The sequence below is a fragment of the Pleuronectes platessa genome, chromosome 5, assembly GCF_947347685.1.
Source record: "Pleuronectes platessa chromosome 5, fPlePla1.1, whole genome shotgun sequence".
Classification (NCBI taxonomy): Eukaryota; Metazoa; Chordata; class Actinopteri; order Pleuronectiformes; family Pleuronectidae; genus Pleuronectes; species Pleuronectes platessa.
The window spans coordinates 13,520,776-13,542,481 of NC_070630.1; the positions used below are offsets into that span (position 1 = coordinate 13,520,776).

The 21,706-nt window shown below is 42.8% G+C and overlaps 1 protein-coding gene across 2 annotated transcripts; it reads right to left on the reverse strand.

Moving 5' to 3' along the window:
• Nucleotides 1-997: 997 nt before the first annotated feature.
• On the reverse strand, nt 998-20,895 carry mettl16 (methyltransferase 16, N6-methyladenosin). Of its 2 annotated transcripts, none has more exons than XM_053423598.1 (10): nt 20,824-20,895; nt 20,315-20,452; nt 13,777-13,964; nt 12,371-12,511; nt 11,757-11,872; nt 11,433-11,575; nt 8,976-9,045; nt 7,495-7,584; nt 3,198-3,371; nt 998-1,965 (listed from the first exon to the last, which is right to left on the reverse strand). In XM_053423598.1, the coding sequence occupies exons 2-10, from the start codon at nt 20,440-20,442 to the stop codon at nt 1,348-1,350; spliced, it is 1,668 nt and encodes a 555-aa protein (XP_053279573.1). In that variant the 5' UTR covers nt 20,443-20,452; nt 20,824-20,895; the 3' UTR covers nt 998-1,347. The 2 variants fall into 2 exon arrangements, with proteins under 2 accessions (XP_053279573.1, XP_053279572.1); XM_053423597.1 differs by having other exon boundaries at nt 20,719-20,869.
• Nucleotides 20,896-21,706: the final 811 nt, after the last annotated feature.

Genomic DNA, 21,706 nt, shown 5'->3' on the forward strand with positions numbered 1-21,706 from the left:
TGTGGTAATTCATTACAGTTTGAGATACTTGCACTGTACGCAAGTAGTACTACTACTTCCATTCCCATACATTTTGAAATATAGTACCGTTTACTCAACTGAATCTGACTCTACACATCCAGAGCACATTCCTCCACCGGGGGTCAACAGTCTCCTTGAAGTCAATCGGTTGGCACCAAATTGTACACGCTCATATCCCGAGACATACATAAAACAATTCATGAATCCAAGGTATAATTAGTTCTTTCCTGACACACATTGCATTCTCCAACTATGTTTCCAGGAAATCTGTTTAATAGTTTGTGAGTCATCTTGGGATGAACACACCTTCTCGGCAGAGATAAGATAACTTATAATGAATGTTAAAACTGTACTGAGCTCCAGATAGATCCACTATGATCCAGTAATACAGGATATAACACAGATAAGTGGAAACTATAGGATTATTATATTCCACCTACAACCCAGGAATATCCAGACTTATTTACACATTCTGTAATGTAAATGATTTTAACTCACTATATAGATATATTTATAGATAGCATGGTGTTTTTTAACTTCTTGAACAGGATGTTGAATACACAGTTTAAGTAGTTAGATTCTGTGACAATAGGACAGTCAGTGCTTGTTTTTAACTCTGCTGTTGCTCAACTGTCACATGACTGACACACACGCACGCATGCACACACACACTAATGGCCTCGAAGCCCTGGTATAACCTAGGGACATGTCGTATACCAAGGAGCAGTGTTTTTTCCTGTGACTCTGCACGTACACACATGTTCCTGGATATATCAGTTCTCTCTCTTCTTCTTATCCACTCAGCTCAGGTCAGGAAACTAGTCAGCCACTACCGAGCAATAATGGTGCCTACAACACTGAACGTTGTCCAGGAACAGGAACCGCTCCACAAACATCCTAAATCACAGACTGTGTGTAAATGTAGAATGTGACGACTGCCAAACCAAAGCTGCTCACAAATACAGTGTCTAAAACACAGATTAGAAGGGTTTTAATCTTCATACAACAAATCATGACAGGAATGGTCCCTAATAGAAAGACACAAATACTCCCCCCTTGTGGCCGCTTGAAGACACGGCATCATCATAAAATAAAAACTACTTGACTGTGTATAAAATTCAATTAAAAAACTACATTTATTCAAAATGTTTACACAATTTTTAAGAGAAAACATCTGAACACACAGTTGATTCTTTCCGGGAACAAACTCAGCATTTTCTGAACTTGTCAAAAGCTGCCTGCTGCTGGACACACACAGTAAAATCATTCTAACTCCTGAGAGACACTTCTCAACAGACAGGCACTCGGATCGGACCTCCTGATGGTTCAGGGCCTTGCGATAGACTTTAAAAGTGAGTTCTTCAGGTACGTGCACAGCTGGTTCAACAGGTCTTTGTTCTGACCTTCCACGTAGTGCATCTCAATCAGCACGTCGCTCCCCTCCAGCATCACGTTCAGCTGACACTTAAACAGGAACTGTTTGACTGCACCGGGGCTCGGGGGTCGCTGTGTCGGGGGCTCACTCGCTGCGGGAGCCATTTCCTTCGGGCCTGCAGACTCCATGTTCACATCTTTACTGATCTCATCGTTTGAGACTTCGCTCGGTTCTCCAGCCGCGTTCCGTGTCTCATCTTTACTGGGGGAGCAGCCGTTGCCAGTCTCCTCTCGTACAGATGTGGTTTCCTTGTGAGAGACATCACCCTGAGTGTCGCTGCTGTTTTGTGTGGAAGCAGACTGGTTTTGGGAGGGTTGGTTCTTTGGACGAGCAGCTGAGGCCGTGGTGGTTTGAGAGCTGGCGGCAACCCAGTGAGGCGCCCTGGGAAGCTCTCGCAACTGACGCTTCTGTTCACGTCGCTTCTGTCGACCGTGAATCCAATTGTTCTCCACGGCCGTCAGGACGAGACTCTGCTCCTGCTTGCTGCAGGGGATACGCTTGTGCAGCACCTGTCACGAGAGAAGACGTATGATCAGTAAAGTAAAATCAAAATGGGCACAGTTCCTGCAACAGATCCTCAAATCATCACCTTTATGACCCTAAAGCTTCTAATGTTTTGTTTCTGATGAGTGAAGGGTCAGAGAGTTTTGACTCATCTCTATAGTAACATCTGAAGTGGTCATCGGTTACATTCATGGTAAAACATTTTACAGGGTTCATGCACTTTTTGACCAATGGATTTCCATGACTTTTCAACAATTTTAAACCAAATTTCCATGACCGAACATTTTGTGAAATCTCGGTGTATACGCGAAAAAGTGACAAAATGTAGTATTCATTCTAACAATGAGAATTCCGAGGCATACAGTATACCTTAAATGACAAATACCCAAGTATGCCTACTTATATTTTGAGCGCTTTTCTTTAAAAGCATATGAATTATTAAAACTCAGCATAAATGAACGACATGAAAATATGAATATAACAAATTTCCATGACTTTTCCAAAACTTTTGGGAGGTAAATTTTTCCCATGACTTTTCCAGGTTTTCCATGACCGTATGAACCCTGATTTTAATTTTAACGATCTACATCCACAGGAACATTTCATGAATGAGTTATAATCCCCGTCCATACGTAAAGACCTGAAAATGCGTATGACGGGACAAGTCTCATGCTCTGGGCATGTGCGTGCCGGTGTACACAGGAAGCAGATTGTTTATTTGCAGTTGGTTGATTAGTTACAGAAAATACTACGACACAGAAACAACAACAGTAAAAAGTGAAGTGAAATTGGATTTGTTTTCCTGAGCTGACAACGATGCGTAGCTGATAGTGAAAGTAAGTGTTGGAGATGCTTTGTGTTCACTGCTGGTAGTCGAGTTGGGTCTGATAAGAAATCAGGTATGTTTCTGTTTCAGGCCGTCCAGACTTCAATGTTCCCAGAGCTTTCAAACTAAAACTGTTTTAAACATTTTTGAACAATTAAAACCCAGGAGTGTGGACTGCAGATGTAAACAGAGCAACAGTGCGAGTTTCAAAACTAAAATGTAGTAGTGTGGATATAGCCACTGAGTACTGTATTATATTGTGATGTACTGGGAGCAAACATCGTATATTAGAGAACCTTGCTGCTCCAGGTGCTGGTGAAACTGAAAAAAATCGAGTAATTTTGATAACACTGTTGACTTTAAAATCAGATGCCACAACAAGGCACAGAAACACATCTCTGGAAGTCTCACCCTCAGATCAGTGAGTGTCCTCTCCAGCAGAGCAGTGACGTTGTCCACTGGGCTGCGGGCTGAGCAGCCCAGTGCCGAAGCTTTGACCTGCAGCTCCTTCAGTCCAGCCTCTGGAAGTGTGAAGGACAGTGGTTTCCGTGACTTCTCCAGTTTACGCTTCTTACTGGGAGGAGACTGAGAGAGAACCAGAGACAGTTAAACAATAGTATGCACTGAAGATTATTCCCAATGTGTGAGTTAACATGCAACAGGATACAAATGAAATGGTTTCCTTATACATGCATGATTTTATGTAGAAAGAGACAAGTTGGAAGGTGATTTTGACAATAGCGGGGATACCATATTCAATAAGATGATTTAATAATAGACACAAATTCTAAAATATGAAAACAACTTATTGAACCTTAGCACAACAGTACAGAATTTGTTTCTGCTACTTCCCTTTCTGTTTTATCCCACTTAAGTTATCTCACTTTTTATAAAATCATGCTGCCAATTGCTCTCACTACTTTTATTTCTTTATCCGACCTCATTTTCAGATGTAAACACCAGAAAATGGAAATGAATTGAGTGATGGTAGTTCAATGCTTCTTTATCCAGGGCAAAGCCACCATCAAGGGCATTAAAGAGAACTAGTTACACAAAGTAAAACCTGTATCACACATTTGGTGAATATCGATGGCTAATGTTAATATTCATTATACAGGACTGCAAAGGTTTTGGCCACCATTTCTCATTATGCTGCATTGACTCACGACAGGAAGTATAGTTATTGCTGTTATTTTGTATGTTAGCAGTGACGATTAGACAGGAGACAAATAGTGGATTGTCCGGCTGGTGACCTGTTCAAGGCAAATGTACATATGTGGTATTTGTCTCAAACATTCTGTCGACTGCATTATCAGCTTTTCTGCCAAATATGTTGATCTTTTCCCCGTAAGGGGGGGGGAGGGGATATCGTTGCTGTCAGAAACTCCTGATTTCTCCACCTCTGAATTACAAGTCAGAGGTCGAGGACAAACAGCTGCTCTGAACAACTGTTAAACAACGTGAGATGAAGGCGAGTTTACATCCCTATCCTTCACTCATTACCATCAGGTACACAGAGTTGTGTGACCGCTCCCAGAAGTAATCTGCAGAAGGACCCAAAACAAAAGAAGCATTTTCACAGAGTCCTGCGACAGATGGTGGACACCCACAGCCCTGATCTCTACACCATGGAGTCAGTGTGAGATCACATGAAGAGACAGAAGACACCGAGACAGACGGAGTCCACGGAGGAACGTCAGTCATCATCACAGCAATATCTATGAAAAGCTCTCTTCTCTATTTCTAACATTTTCTGTCTTAAAATCTAACATTGATTAAACCAGATCTGATCATTACTGCTGTGATGATCTCACACTTCAAGCTGGGTGGACAAGGGATGTATGTTCATTACACACCACAAGAGGGCGCACACACCACATGAACTCCACTTGAACCTGCAATGAGTAAACTCCGTTCATCCCTCATCCTCTCTGATGTCACGCTATCATGGCCGAGCAGGTCGTTACTCCAAAGTGTCTGAATCCAGCTGACGCTCTGCAGCCATCGCCTGCTACACATCCACTGCAGCCAATAATTCAGAGCTGTACTTGTGCGTCACCGCAGGCTGAGTGAGAGTGGGGAGACGGCGGGGGTCTGCAGCAGCAGAGGCGTGCGGTGATGGAGCAGACAGTATGGCCGACTGACCTACAAACAGCTGAAGGATGGAGCAGACGTTGACCTTCACACTGCTGCAGCGATCTGGAGACAAGTTCTGAATACTTGTTCATTTGAGTGCATCGTTGGTGAAGCTATAGTCATTATTTACAATTTATGATGTAAATGTGTTTTCTCTTTCTGTAATGACTAAGAGGAATAGATGACTTTGAAAGCAAAAGGTTTCTCAGTCTTGATCATCGATTGATTTCTTGTTTATATTATGTTCCATTAAAATACATGTTTAGGGGAGTTGGACATATTTGATCAGTGGACTGAACAATGGACGCTGCCTCGTCCGGCTGCCTGTGAGAGATTCTTTCATTTCTTATCGTCTCTCACAGACGTCTCTCCTCCGTTTCCGCTCTGCAGGCCCTGCAGCTCAATGTAGAGGGAGAGGTAATCAATAAAATCCAACAGGGCAAATCTGTGTTTTTGTACTGAGCATCCTTGACACAGATTCTTGCACTAATACACTGGTACATAAACACACAAACAGACACACACACACAGAAACTAACACAGATTCACAGACAAAGAACATGAGACCCACGAGTAGACGCTGCTGCTCTTTCACACTATTATTAATCCCACTTACACACTCTCACCTCAATGCATACACCCCCCCCACACACACACACCCACTCACATACACACGGTAGACACAACAAAGGTTTCACCACATTTTGAAAACTCTCCAGACTAAAAGCATACAGATCCCACAAGAGCTCTTCTCTCCAGATAGAAGGTAATTCAGTCATCTCTCTTGACCTCCTGAGTGTACACACACACACACACACACACACACACACACACACACACACACACACACACACACACACACACACACACACACACACACACACACACACACACACACACACACACACACACACACACACACACACACACACACACACACACACACACAAACAAACAAACAAACAAACAAAAATGCTGCCAATTTCACCTTAAGGCGAAAACAGTAAATCATTCTCTGATCACCCCCTCTCCTCTCCACACCCATTTTCCTTTTTGTGGACTCCCCCTGTATGGACTCCTCCTGAACCTCCTCGTGCCAGAGGCCTGTATGAGCAACAACCACCACTGCCTCAGGGCTCAGATGAAGCCTGGCCGTCTGACGCAGTCTGATCTGCTCTTTTATTCTGTCTGCATGTGCTCGTTTCTCTGTCCTCCTCTTTTGTCTGTGTTTACTCGGTTTCTTTATCTGCTTTTCCTTTATTAAAATCCATCCTCTGCATCTCTGATAAATATAGTGACATGATTAATGATTCCATTATTATTTTCTGTCTCGTCTGTACAGTCTCACACAATGTGCCAACCAGCCCATGAGAACCTCACCAATTAACACATTATATGTTGTTTGTATAATCTATAAAAGACTTCAGAAGGAAAACAACAACATTCTGTTTCTTTAAACAACACAATAACTGAACAAATATCTCACAAGCTTGATGAATTTGGAGACAGAGAAAAGTGGGTCATCTATATGAAAAACAATTTTTTTCCCCATGCCGAATAACTTGACAGAGGTTTAAAACTTCAACTTGGTTTATTAATGAGTGTTTCAATTAGTCAGATGTAGAGGGAAACGTCTTCCTGTCTGGATTTATTCATTTTAAACCAGAGGAAACTGAGTAGTAAATGCAGTAATGGCCTGTTCCAGGATGACCTGGTAAGGAGGGTGATAAGTAGGTCACATCTGGATGCATGTTACACATGTTATCATCTATATGTAACTTTAATGAGCCTCCTATGTACATACATTATACCAGACGGCCATATATGCACATGCAGGCGGGCAGAATCAGGAAGTCAACCATGCAAAGCTTCACACATGCAAGAACTTCTGTCAAGTAACCACACAACACACAGTGAATGGCAGTGGATCTGGGTGAAAGTGGAGGAGGAGGAAATGTAGGCCAATCCTTCTGCTCAACTGCTTTTCTGCTGAAGAGTCCAGAACACCAACAGTCCTCTCTCACACACACCCACCCACCCACCCACCCACCCACACACACACACACCATTAAAGAATGATTCTCAGTCCTCTGTGAGCCCATTTTCTATTTATCAGCAACTCTCACTGTGCACAGATCACAATGGTAAGGTGTGTGTGTGTGTGTGTGTGTGTGCGCTCGCAGTCGTGACCTGGCAACTGTTGCCTGGCTACAGCGCGTTAAAAATCACATAAACATCTCCCCAGAGGCAGGAATAAGTGCTTCTAATGGAAAGGAGGCTGCAGGGAAAGGGGATACAGTCTGGAGAGAGGCGAGAGGACGGAGCAGGACAGAGGCGGTGCATTATTAAGCAGGTTTAGAAGCAGTCACGAGCATGAGGGCAGCGGCTCCAGGAGAAAAAGGACCAATGCTGATTAGATTCATTTTTTTGGGGTATTAATATGTTGTACTGTTCTCGAAGTATAAAGCCACTGAATTTCATTACTCAAAACAAACCAATCCTATGAGTCTTAAATGGGCAGTCAGAGTGAAGAGCTTCGAAAGAACAGCAATTCAAATCTGCACAGACTCACCGGAACAATCACATCATCGTAGAAGCTCCAGGCCAGCGCCCACCGCATGGTCCGTCCCTGACAAAACTCTGTGTGCGTCACTTTCGGCACCTGAGGGACAAGGAAACACAGACGGACTGAGAAAGGAGCAGCATGTGGATGATCGATTCATGCCGCAGATCATTTCTGAAAGAGTTTAATGTCATGAGTGAAACATTTGAAATTATCTTGCAAACTAAAGTAGGTTTCTGTCGTCTTTCCCACAGCCAAACCCAGTGCTGAGTGTCTAATCGGTTCCATGTTGGTTCTGTTTGTAGATTTATTATAGCGTGTTAATATTTAAATCTTTGAAAAAGAACTACAACCCTCCATTCAAAACTGTACATGGAGACAAAATATTCCTCTAAAAAAGCTACATTTAGATTATTTTTAAATTGCGAAGGGAGCAGGGTTTAATGAGCATTAACATTATCCAAAATATTAAGTAAATAGTATCTTAACATATTGAAAACCCTGCAGTATGTTGCCCATCGGTGGAAGTTGAGTAATATGTACAGGTGATAAAATGTAAAACAGCTAAAATCCAATAGCACCCAGTGACCTGCGACGACCTCTGATGGTGTGAAATAGACCTTTTCTCACCGTGAGCTTCGGCTTCCCATCTTGAACCATGGGTGTGAATATAACGCGTATATATCCATGATGTGACAAAACATGCATGTGCTGTGAAAACCCTGTTAACTTTAACAGTCAGTGAACTGCTGCAGTACAAACGGTACAGGAGAGTCGTTTTGATAAAAGTCAGAGGTCAATCTCCTCAGTATCTGTTTTTTATCATTTAAAGACAGAAGGAGAAATTTGAGAAGATTAAGTAATGGCTGATGAAGGCATTAGCATATTAACTGGGCCGGGTTTCCTTTTACACACACTTTCAAAAAGGAGGCTACACTCTCCTCCCTGGACAACAGCCAAGGCTGCACTCACTCTGATGAGCAGCGACAGCAACTCTGAAACCTCTGGAGGAGGACAGAGGGACTGCAGGTGTGAGGAGGCTTCTCACTCTCCATTTCTGTGTTTTGAACATGTGAGAGAAGTGACCAGAGGTCTGCAGCGGTAAGAAAATCATGTGCTGGCCTATTAGTTCGGCTAATGACAGTAATACATGTGAGCTGCAGAGCGCCGCGTGATTCGCTCATCCACTGCGAACAGAAATCAGCTCGTTCATGGCTCGTTTGTGACACTGCTTAGGTGGCATATCAGAAAGAGCTGATCTGTTGTCGTTTTTCTGGATCTCTGCACAGCGACAACTGCCTGCTAACATCGATGCTCACACCCAGAGGAGGGTTGGTTTGAGATGCCAGGCAAAGATTATTTTAACAAGCCGTCATGAAGCCGTGCACAGAGCAGCGTGTTGCTGCAGGAACAGACAGAACAAAAAGCTGAGGCTGCCCTGTGAAACGGTGGATGCAGATGTGTGTGTTTGTCTTTGTTCCAGGTCTCACCCCTTGTTTCCTCAGCTCCTCTTTCAAAGGTGCCAGGCTGCACTTCTTCCCCAACATGCAGCTGTACCACCTGCAGAAAGAAGGACCCACATTAACCAGCTGTGTGACAGTGACGGGCCGGGGCGTGAACCACCGAGCAGAGATCAGACAAGCTGAGCTGGGCTTTAGGGAGCAACACAAAGACAAAGAGCTGAGCGTGTTCAGCCCAAAGTGGAGGAAAAGATGGTTTGAAGTCGTCCCGTGGTGAAGGCCTGATCAATAACCTCTGCTGAGCAGTAAAGAGATGAGGTTAGTCTTGATCAGTGAGCAGCAGAGGAAGACGGAGGAACAATAAACACATCAGAGTCGGTCGGAAACAAAGAGCGCTCCATTTACAACAGATAATAAATCAATACAAATCATATGGTCTCTAAACAATGGCTGAAAAGAGAAATATAAAAACAAAAAGATTTGGATTATCTACTCAAAGATTAGGACGCTACGTTCCACTGGTGAAATCGTTTAATTTACTGTTCAGAACTTTTAGTGGTGCGTTTGATTTATTAAACCTCTTCAAACAGGTGCCTCTGACTGTTCAGCTGCCAAAATAAAGATGAAAGAAGCTCAGAAAATTTTGAAACTATTATTCAGTTAATTAAAAAACTAAAAGACTAAGCAGAAACACATTGAATGGGGGTTTAATCATTTAAACAATGTTTAAAATGAGAAATGTCTTCAACTTCTCTGATGATTTGCTGCTTTTCTCTGTTTTTTGTGGATTTCAAATTGTTGATAAATAAAGATCAGAAGACAGTTTCACCTTTTTCCCCGACACTTTGCGACTAACTGGTGAAGAGATTAATCAAGAAAAGCAGACAAAGCTTTCTAAACATATTCGAGAACATAATCTCCAAGTATCATCTCTGTATCAAAGAAAATAATTATGTATTTGAAGGTTAGGACATAATCACAACCACATTGTTTGGTGCACACCTGCAGTCACACCCAACGCAACATGTTAAAAACTGTTGAAACTGCCGGCTGACGAATGAAATAGCTCTGAAATGTAATGAGGTTTGGAAGGAATGAAGATGCCCAGAGGGGTGGAGGGGTGGAGAGAGCAACATGTCAGCCTCTGAGGCCACTGAATGAAATATTGAACAGCTCTAATATTCACAGATGTTCCTCACTTCTCCACACAGTGGGGAGGAAACCCCCAGAACAGCCCCCAGAAAACCCTCCTCCTCAGACGGCTTTTTCAAACAGCCCAGAGTGTGCAGCTGCATCAGCGTCAATATACAATCTGCTCTCTCTCTCGCTCTCTCTCCACATGTTTCAGCACAGACATGTGATTACGATCTTATTACCAGAGAAAATTCATTTCTGATTTTCCTTGAGGATATCTGGATGTGTGTTGTACTGAGGTGGCGAGGAAGAAGAGTGAAATAGGAGGAGGGCGCGGCGGTGGAGCGTCACAAAGGACCAATCCAACAAGCTGGCAGTGTTTCCATGGACACCTGGTGGCTCTGGTGTCCCAGCATGCTTCTGGGAGTGACAGCCAGACATGGTTGGTTTGGCCTGAGCCTCAAAACTTGTTAAATGAGGCTGCGTTCATTCTCACTTATGTGTCCTCCTCACCACACAAGTGTAACGCAGAGCCACACAAGAGCAAGCAGGTGTTAACATCAGCCCCTCTCAGGGCCGCTCGTCTTTTCACTGAAGCATTATGGGAATACACGCATGTACACACACGCACACTTACACACACAAATGTTTGTACAACTATCTTAGTGAGGACACTCAGTGGCATAATGCATTCCCTAGCCCCTTACCATCCAAGCTCAATGCCTAACCCTAACCCTTAACCTAACCTAACTCTAACCCTAAAACCAAGTATTAATCCCCAAACAGTCCATCCAAGGAGGACAGGCCTAAATGTCCTCACTCTGTAGATTGTAGACTCAAACTGGTCCTCACAAAGACAGCTGGACAAGAGCACACACACATGCACACACTCTAACTGTTGGAGGCCAAGCAGGTGTGGCATGTCTAATTAGTTTTAATAGCACCACTCTGCAGCTCCTGCTACCCGAGTCTCACTCCGCTGCCCCGGTGACAGCCCTGGTTAAGGGGGAGGGTAAAGTGATGGCCGCTGGAGACCCCCCCCCCCCCACCCCACCCAAACACAGCTGTTCCCTGTGGGCTCTCAGAGACGGTGCAGGGTACAGCGTGTGCCAAAATCACTACAGCAATGGTGGGTAACAGCTCCATCGATGCTCAGCAACCTCTTCACTGGTTCTCTCAGAGGCCATTTAAATCTCTCACAGCCACTCGGAGCACAGAGTAATGGCTCATTTGAATACATTGCTCTGCAGGACTAGATTTGGTGAATCTGGTTTGATTTGGTTGCATCTAAAAGACAAACATCATGTGTGATTCAGGTTTTAATGTTGAAGGTCAACGTCCAGGTCTCCTCACCGCAGGCGTTTCTTGAGCTGCAGACTGTCGTGAATGATCCTCTTGACAAACTCCAGCTCGCCGCCCTCCGCCATGATCTCCGTCACCCCGCCTGTGTTCACTGAGCTGGGAGGAGGTCGGCGTGAGTTCCTGGAGTTGACCCCCTGGAGAGAGCAACAAGACAGAGAGAGATTAGGACTTGATCCTATTAGAGGCTGTTACTACCATGTATCGTCTTGGTGTTTACTCCGTGTTGTGTTGACGCTCCACGAGAGAAATGTAGATTTTTTACTTTTGAAGAATGTGACCGAGCAGCAGTAAAAATTTGTGCAGGAGGAAACTAACCTGTGCTTCTAGCTGGTTTGCAAAGAAAGGGGGATTGCACATGCAGAAGTCGTATATGATCTCTGTCTCTTCTTTCAAGGCATCCATCAGTAAAGTCTTCTGGGGAACTTTGACCACTGAGGAAAATAAAAAAGAATTTGAGTGAGGCAAGTTGGATGATCTGAGGTATTATGACATGACACTTTAGGTTGATGTTTATTATCACAGAAAAGAAAGAAGCAGCAAATCTTTCTGATCTAGACAAAGAAACCATGTTTGACACTTAATGTCGCTTATAAAAATATTTATAATCTAAACACAGATTGACACAGTTTTTATTTGAAACACAGACTAAGGATACTCAGAGTGCATACCTCCAAAAAGACAGGAAAATAAAATTCAGGATCCACCCATTTATCTGGATCCCATCTTAAATCTATGGGTTCTTCCCTGGGTCTTGCCCCACCCCTTCAACAAATTATATTATATAATACTTTTTGTGTAATCCGGCAAAATTTCACACAGACAGAGATGAAAACACACTTTCCTTGTCGGAGGTAATAAACCACACTCAGTACTCGAAAGTTTTTGTGCCTCCGTCTTTTCTGATCTGGTTTGACCAGGACCACACTCACCTTTAATGAGGTCAGACATCTTGTTCTGCTCCACGTTTTTCGTAGCGTAGTCGAAACAGATGTCGTCCACCTCTGTGGCGAGGAAATACCAGCCGTTCATTGTGGCTCCCAGTAAGGGGTAAATACAAGACGCCCCAGTGCCTATGGAAATACACATTACACACACAATTATGGCAGCCTGACAGTGATGTATTTAATCATGAGGATGATGAATGGTTATGTCTCAGTGATCAGTACAGACATATTCTTGGATGCTATTAAAAGTAAAGGAGCGAAGGAAAAGCCTGTGTCAGAGTGGGTGATCTGTGTCTTTAAATCATTATCTTTAAATTGGTGGCCGCATGGATCAATAAATGTCTGTGACCGGAGCTTTTATTCAATCATTCACATCTATAAAAGAACTAAGTCTTAATTCAGTCCAGAGGTGACAGCAGTTAGTGTCGGTGATCCATCAGAGAGAAGACAGCTTCAGTCTGTGTTCTGAAAGACTCAGGGTCACCAGAGGCTCTAATGAGAGGACACACAAAGAAAGGTGACGCTTCCTATGAAAGACAGAACAGCAAACCCACTCTGACATGTGGAGGGGGTTGGACTAGTATGTGCTGGGAACACTGGGAGCAAGTGGGCACAAGTGAACCAGCTGGAAGCTACAGCTGACATTTGGTGTGTGGTTCAGAGCTGCTGATGCACACACCAAGAACAAACTAGAGCAGGAGTCCGCAACACAAAAGGAATCTGGGACAGTTACCTACACTCTCAATGGGTTTATTTCTTGGATTTAATTTTCTCTGCACAAAATCTCAACTAAATTTACAACAACGATGACCAACATGTATATTAACTCAGGCCTGAAACATTATTTTTTAATCTCCCCAAACATGCTGTTGCCAAAGGGCTTTGATTGCTTTTGGCTATATTTTTGTTTCTTTGCTCCTTTTGTCATTCCTTTTAAATTAAGTTGTACTATATCATTTACTTTTGTTTTCAATATTATTTAGTTTGTTGTCGTTGATGTTTTGTATTCTTGTTTTATTGCCCCCTTTGCACATAACGGCTGTTTTGAAATGTGCTATTTGAATAAAGTTATAACTATTATTATCTGAATGTATATTTGTGTTTAGTTTAGATCTCAAACCTGGATAACGATAACTTTCTGTTGAAGATGAAACGTGAAGCGATCAGACAGTGTGTTTAAAGAGGAGTAAGAAACCATGAAGTAAAAAAGATCAGTACTTTGGTTCTGCTGCACTGAATTTCATCCTTCTTCTAAACTGAACATTGTGATTATTTAAACTTCTGTCAGCCCTTCTCACTCGAAGCGTCCTCACCACAATGATAATATAAGAATCAAAAACACACAGTAGTCCACACATTTACAGCAATGACGAGGAGAGTGGTGGTGGTACCGATGTCGATGCCCCTGCGCGGCTGCTTCTGGCCGTCGATGAGGTCCTCCACCCAGTGGATGTAGTTGAGGCGTAGGGGGACAGTGGGTATGAGGCGCTCCAGTGGGATCTCGATGGTCAAACCAAAGTCCTCCTTCAGCAGAGTGCAGGTCAGCGCTCGCACCGCCTCCGGCTCTTTGAAATTCACACTGGAGGAGAAACAAACATGGCGGAATGAGTTCAGGGAATTATTTTAACGCTACAGGAAAACAGGGGAATTTGGATCGGATTAATCTCTCTAATCTAAAACTGTTGGGTAAAAGGATCGATGGAACAGGTTTCACACAAGACAATGATTTAGCCTTTTTTTCTACCTTTAAAGATGCCGCCCATGTTTACTTACTGAATTTGATTTGTTATTATTACGATCGTGGAGGTTCTGGCCAAAGCTACAAAAGACTGAGGTTTTTAAGAAGTTAAAGTTTGTCCTTAAGGATGATTTTAAATTTAATATCGTCACTGGCTGATCCTCGTTTTACCAGTGAGGAGACCTGACCGCAATTAACCCAACAGCTCTTACTACAGTACGCCGGCTCCCTGCACTGAAGCCTATTACTTCACATAAAAAAAACACACACACACGAAGGACAATGAGGAGATAAGCAGCCCATCAGTTCACAATCCTCTGCTAATGACAATAGAATTCATATTTTCCACACTAAGACCTGCTTTTTATTCCCAGTTCTGAGTCCCACTCACTCGCCACCCCCGTCTTCTCCTCTCGACATGTTTAATGATTTCAGCTGTCATACGGGCAGGCACGAGTGCGGCAGACAAAACGAGTGGGTGTGATCGGTATAATTAAAGCTTGGCTGAGCACTTTCACACCTTGGCAGATGTAATTAGACGTGTCCTGGTGATGGGAGAGTCTGGCACCACACGGGTTTGGTGTGAGTATATTCCAGTTGGAAAAAAACAACTCATTTACTGCTGGTTAGACGGAGCCACAACTGAGAGAGAGGCTAAAACAGTCAACCTCAGATGTTTTCATTCTTTTCACAAATCAATTATTTACAAACAGATTATTTTACTCATTGCTCAGCTCATCCTTTGTGATTCGACACATCAGACAAAAGTGTAGCTCAATTCATTTGCTCCTTTCTTTCCAGCTCTGTGTAATTACTAGAAAGACTTGTTAGGTGAGATGTCAGTCGGAAAACGGTCCTGTGTTAAAACAATACCAGGGGCTGCATCACTTCAGGTACCACTGAGATATGAAATTAAGCTTGTGCTGTTACTGAGGCAGATTGAATGTTTTCACTTGTTTGCATAGTTTTAGAAAATACTATGAATGAAAAAGAGTAATGGTGAAAAGTAAAAGCAGGGACAACAAGGTGGAGTTTAACTGACAATAAGTGATAGAAACACTTTGTATCACTGCTGGTAGACGAGTCATGAAGATCCGATAAAAAAAAGCGAATACCAGTGACTGCATGATCGTTTCCAAATGTCTTTGTTTTAAACGTTCAGACTAAAACGCAGCCCAGGAGTTTTTAAACCAAAACGGAGCAAGAAGTGTTTAGAAGTGTGATGGCGCCTTTTTCAGCTCTCTCAATACATCAATGGGCTGAAGTCAATCTGAATTAAGTCTCAGGAACTGCTCCTTATCAGACGGTGTCAGGCAGGCATCAGTCAGAAGGCTCCAGATTGTCTGTGATACTACTGCATTGTGGTGACTTGAGCTGCTTTGCCACCCATTATGCAGAAACTCTGAAAGCAGCATCTTCATTTTTACTTTATCTTGAGGACCTTTTTCATCACGTGTTAAAATCTAATTCAATACCTTAGATATGTCAGTTGATATCATGATTACATGATGCACATTGGTACAAGGAAGTGTAATAATATTCCGGTGGGGAAGCGCCGGTTTGTGTATTTGGCTGAAGGGGAGTAGAGTGTTTCTACGCACACACATTTCTGTCAGGAGAGATTGCAGAGACCCTCCTGCAGCCAGGTGTGAGACAGATACAAATGAGAAGGGATTTACCTGCAGAGTCCCACATTAATCTCAGGCAGTGTCTTATCACCTAATGAACATATTAGGTTAATGGTCCAGTGTAATCAGCTGCTGAACGTGTGTGTGACCTCCAGGAGAAAAACTCACAGCGAGCTCCTCTGAGGTTCTACGACAGGTTTACAAAGAAGACGCAGCCTTTGCGTGGAATCCGGCTATTGAGGCAGAAGTGATACATCAGCACAACACTCACTGCTTCCCCAAAATGAACGCCGGCTTCTCTCATCTGTCCAGCTCTCACACATTCTGCCCTCTTTCATTTCTCCTCTGAGGCATCATTAGATAACGATCAATATTCAGAGAGGCAGGCTGCTCAGGCCAGCCCTCTATTTTTAGTCCCTGATGACTGTGTGTGCATACAATAGTGTGTGTGTGTGTGTGTGTTAGTGTGTAATACGGAACGATCACTCCCATCAGCAGCACTGCAACGTCTCCATGGCAACCCCACCTACCGAACAGATGAAGAGAGCACGCAAATCCGGCCACGCTGGAGCAATGGCTGATACCAGACGGAGCGTGAGAGTGCCCGCGATTTACGTCTCGTGCCACGTAGGTGCTCCGCTGCGTGCATACGACATCAACGTGGCCGACGGGAAACCGAGTGGGACAAACATGAGCCCAGAAGTTGTGATGAGATGAGATAATGAAAAGAGGAAGGAGGGGGAAAAAGAGGAGGTAGGATTCAGGAGTAAAAGCTGATTCCAGCTCGCGTGGAGCAGGTGGAAAGAAATAAGAGAAGTGTCGAGGGAGACTGTATGTGAAGGAAGGAAGAAAATGAATGAAGAAGTGCTGAGAAGCAGAAACGTCCTTGGCTCAGGTTCAAATGGATGAAGAGGACGACTTCATTAAAACAGAGGGAAGTTTACTGCTGAGACAAACAGCTCGCTCTCACCTCCCCGTTACATGATCAGCATAAACACACACACACACACACACACACACACACACACACACACACACACACACACACACACACACACACACACACACACACACACACACACACACACACACACACACACACACACACACACACACACACACACACACACACACACACACACACACACACACACACACACACACAATGTGTCCACAGAGAGGTGACTTCAAGGTAGATCTACCTCCTTTTTTGTGCTGATTAGCAGCAACTTTCTCTCTCGTCAGGTTTTTGCTTTCCCTTTCAAAACACTGAGTGAAACGTTTTAATTCCTCACAGAAGCAGAAATGACAAACAAGATACATGGACTCTAAATATCGCTGAGATTATTTTGTGATATTTTGCAATTATGCACATCTGCTGATGATGTAAAAACAGAAATTAAGATACAGTGGTGGTTCTACCTGGATATTAAGAGCATGACATCACAGCAGATAAAGAGGGTAAAGTGTGTAAAAACAATAATGTCCTAAATGAGGAAGTGACTTTCAATTATCTCCAACTAGACGGTTGAAAAACTCAGTATGTTAATGCTGGACTTTCCAGTAAGAGAAGTCATGCAGATCATTGTAGGGTTACATATATAAATTTTAATGTAGGTCATAATTATTCATTCATTTATCCTTTTTTGCCAGGACATGCTTTAAATTGTAAGTCTCCATAATGGGTGAGAAGATGTAACATTTCATTAGTTGTGGAAGTCGTTCTACCGATGATCGTCTCCCTGCCCATACAAAATAAGACTGCCAAATTAAATGTCACCAAGGATGATGCATTTTTAATACCCATTCATTTCTCCTAATCCCGCCCCTCTATCTCCCCAATCTGAGCCACCGTCCTCCTTCCCCAAAAAACAAACCCACTCTCTATTTGGGGGTTTATCCGTTTCTCATTTCATTTCCAATCACATACACCACATCTTCTCCAGCTGCCTGGTCTGAGCTCGACTCTCGGCCCGCTGCTATCAGCCCGCTCCACTAACGACTCCTAAATGAGGGGAGACACGTCTTGAGTGAGTGTCTCCCCAAGATTACCCTCATCCCCCGACTCGCTGCTTAAATACTTAAAAACCCAGGAGATGAATTCATTGGGAAATACAAAACCAAGCTAATCCCTCGACTGATGGAACGACAGAGTGACGAGGAAGAGGAGCCAGATTTCTGCAGACGGTTAAACAGAAAGTTAGACATGCGTTCACGTTGGTGACAAAAGCAATAAATTGGGAACTGACTAACGTTACTTTAAGGATGGTTTAAACAATTTCTTAACTTGGGTGATGGACAAATATATATTATCTATTCATCAGGTTGATTTTTTGGGCCGATTTGTCATTTTATTTAACAAATATAATGGTCTGCTTCTGGAGAATTCATAAAAAGAAAAAAAGAATATTTGGAATCCACACCACAAAGAACTGAGGCAGTTTTATAACCTAGTATTAGTATGGTGTTCCTAATAAAGTGATGATGCGTGTAGATCGTGCTTTGTGATCATTCTTTTGTACTACAAATGTTACAGACGAATATTACATAGGTGTCCAAACACAACTACCACATTGTGCATTGTCCGTGTGTCTGTCTGGGAGCCACAGACAGACACTGACACCACAGACTGATAATTAACACCTGTCACACACGGCCAGCCCACACATGCCACGTTCGCCCCACGGAAAATACGATTGACTGGACACCTCACAACCACAAAGGATCGGCCCACACCAATATGTTTCACAGTCGCACACAGATGTTCACACTCGCTGCACTGACACCAGATCTGCATTTATCTGCATAACACTAAACATAACAAGTGATTACCTCACAGAGCAGACGAGGTAGTTGCTTCATAAAAAACAAAAAACAAAGAGGAAGGAGGGCGGCGTCAGAGCTAACAGACCAACCGCAGAGCTCAGACACACGTCCAACAGTAACTGTCAGTATAAATGATTCTGGAAGGTTCTTTGTTTGGGACAAATGCTTGTATCTACTGAATAACAAAAAAAGTCAGTAAATAAAAGCATTTCTTCTTCAAATGTCTGTTTAGATCCAAAACCCAAACAGTAGTTATAATTGAATGTTGCCTCTTAATTTTTCCTTCATGAGGGTTTTACTAATTAAAACGTAATAGAAACACAAACAGCTGGATTCGAGTGCTTGACAGCCAGAGTCGGAGCAAATAGTGGCTGCAAACCAGAGCTCCCAGTGCCACATCACAGAGGCCAAAATGCTGATGTGGTTCACGTTTCTTTCCCACAGCAGCAGCCATCATGATCTCACACTGTCTGACGTCAATGACCCCTAATCCAGACATATTCCCCCTTTGTTCTGCTGCCTGGACTTTCTCACATCATGACTTCTCAGAGCAGCATCTCTCTGCCTCTCCATCCCTCTCTCACACACTAGCCTGTAACTCTTGGGAGGATACTGTGCTTTCCCCTCGCTCCTTACACCTAACTCTAGCCTGATCCTAATTCTAATCATGACCCTAAAACCAAGTCTTGACCCTTAAGCGGCCCTTTGATGCTGTGTCAGACAGTGAGGACTGGTCAAAACGTCCTCAGTTTACTAAGATTTCAGTCAACTGCAACTGGTCCTCACAAAGATAGATCTACAACTCCTGCAACTGGGAGCTTACTGTTCAGTATTTGATTGACACACTAAGCTATTTTTTAAATTGCTCATATTAACTTTGTTTGCTCCTTTTCATCATTAGAGCGACTTCACAGAGGAGGAAGTGAATTAAAACAAATCTCTAGTGGTGTTGGGTTTGTTTTTTCCGATGTTGATCTTTCTTTCTGATTCCGATTCTTCCTGCTGATGCCAGAAGATGAAGGAGAAGCAGAGACCAGATTGAGTTGACATCCGTGCAGCTCACTCTGTAACTTCAGACATGAATAGACCGCTTAATCAGCTTTCATTCTTCTGATTTAAGATTTTTAAATAAACCCAGAAGCAGGGTTTTGTTCAGCCACTGATTTCTTTGTTGTGAAATCTGCAATCTTTAGTCATGAGGACCGATGGCGACCGGGGGAAGAGGGAGGAATCTAGTCTAGTACGTTGTAGGACGTGTACAAGTAATCATGGCCTCACACACATTAACCGGACAAAGCTCAACATGGCAAAGTAACAAGAGGGGAATTTAACATCAGTTGAAAATTATTGATTGGATTAGAGTCTGGTCAAATGTACACCATAGGGATTGCACAATTATAAGCCTGGCTGATTATCTGATCCAATATTCAGCATTTTCATGCTGACCTAATTAAAAAAAAAAATCTTATTACATCTAAATAAAATCAATTAAAAGTGACAGTCTGAGGCAGCAGAATCCACTGAAACAGCAGCAGTGTATCCCTCAGTCTGGACACGTGATGATAGGACAGTGGCTTTTTGCCTTCATGTGACTCTGACACATTAAATAGACGCAGACGGACATTAAAGCTGCTGTGCTGATGAGGATGATGATGAGGAAGATGATGAGGATTCAGACTCAGTCACGTACAGATGGTTTCACCAGAGTAAACAGTGTGATCAGTGTCAGGTACTCACACAGGGCGGCCTGTGAGGCTGGTGTGCACGTGCTGCTGGAAGTCCGGGTACTTGGAGGCCAGGTAGGAGAAGTCCGGGGGTCTGTCTTTGTAGCGGTTCCGAGGATGCATGGACTTATTCAGAGCCATGTTCACAGAGCTGAGGACACGACAGAATACACCAGACATGATGTGAGGGTTTGGATCGAAAACTACACAGAGACATCCCAAAACAACTTGATCTGAAGAATTATGACATTACATATCCACCAAATGGCGGGTGCTGTTTCCAGGTTATGTTACGTTACGTTGAAGAAGGAAACAAATATTAAATTTCTCCAACTTGGGTTCAAAACTAACGGACCTTTCCGGTGCAGTAAGCTAACTCTGGGAGCTAACACGTAGCTAACACTACTTCCTGCTTACCCGCACAAAGCCTTTGTCTTGTCGTGACGATGCTTTGTTATTATTCCACGAGCGGTGTTAACTTATCAACACTTTCAAACTGTGTGGAACAATCACACAACTCACGTTGTCCGAACGTTCCCCACTCGCTGCTCCTCTCTTCCGGGATGAGCTCGACGTCAGCGCTCAACGTCGATGCGCAGTGACGTCAGGAAAAAACACTTTCAGAAACATTTCAGAATATTTGATCAATTTGAACAAAGTTACTCATTATTCCCAATTATGTATTAATGTACACTATCATACACACTTATTAGATTTTTTATAAAACTAAGTTTATTGTATATTTCGAGTTATTTTTAATTTTTGGTAAATAGTTTATTCAAAAATATCATTTCATTTGAAAATAAAATGAAATAAAATGAAATAAAATTAATCCTGTGCAGTCCACTTCTGCGCAGTAGATGCGCAGAAGTGGACAGTGCGGGATTAATTAAATTTAATTTAATTTAATACTGAATACTGTCTGTCAGTGCCTGTCAGTGCTCGGGTACTAAATAACCATATTTACTGTGTCCTTTTCAGGCTTTAAATTTTTGATAAACTCATCAAGTTCACATAACAAATATTCCATTTTAAATCATAGATAAAAATATATATTTTACTGACGTCATTTTGAGAACAAACTTATTATCAAAACAACTCGTTTATTCTGCTCTTCATATGTCTGATTATTCATTATATAAGTTCTTACTTTTTACTTTATTTTATATTATTGGATAAATATACACTGATCTGTAACTCACAGATGGAAAATATCAATTGAATTAAAATTTCTCCAAATGTAATATTATAAATGCAGCGCTCTTCAGTCAAACCCCCGACAGCTCACTACAAATGAGCAGGACACACAGATGCAGATTTTACTTCTTTTATTATATTGCAAACAATAATGACATCCAGGTATATTGTTGACAGTTTGCTGAGTGAAGAGTGAGACCATAGTGGC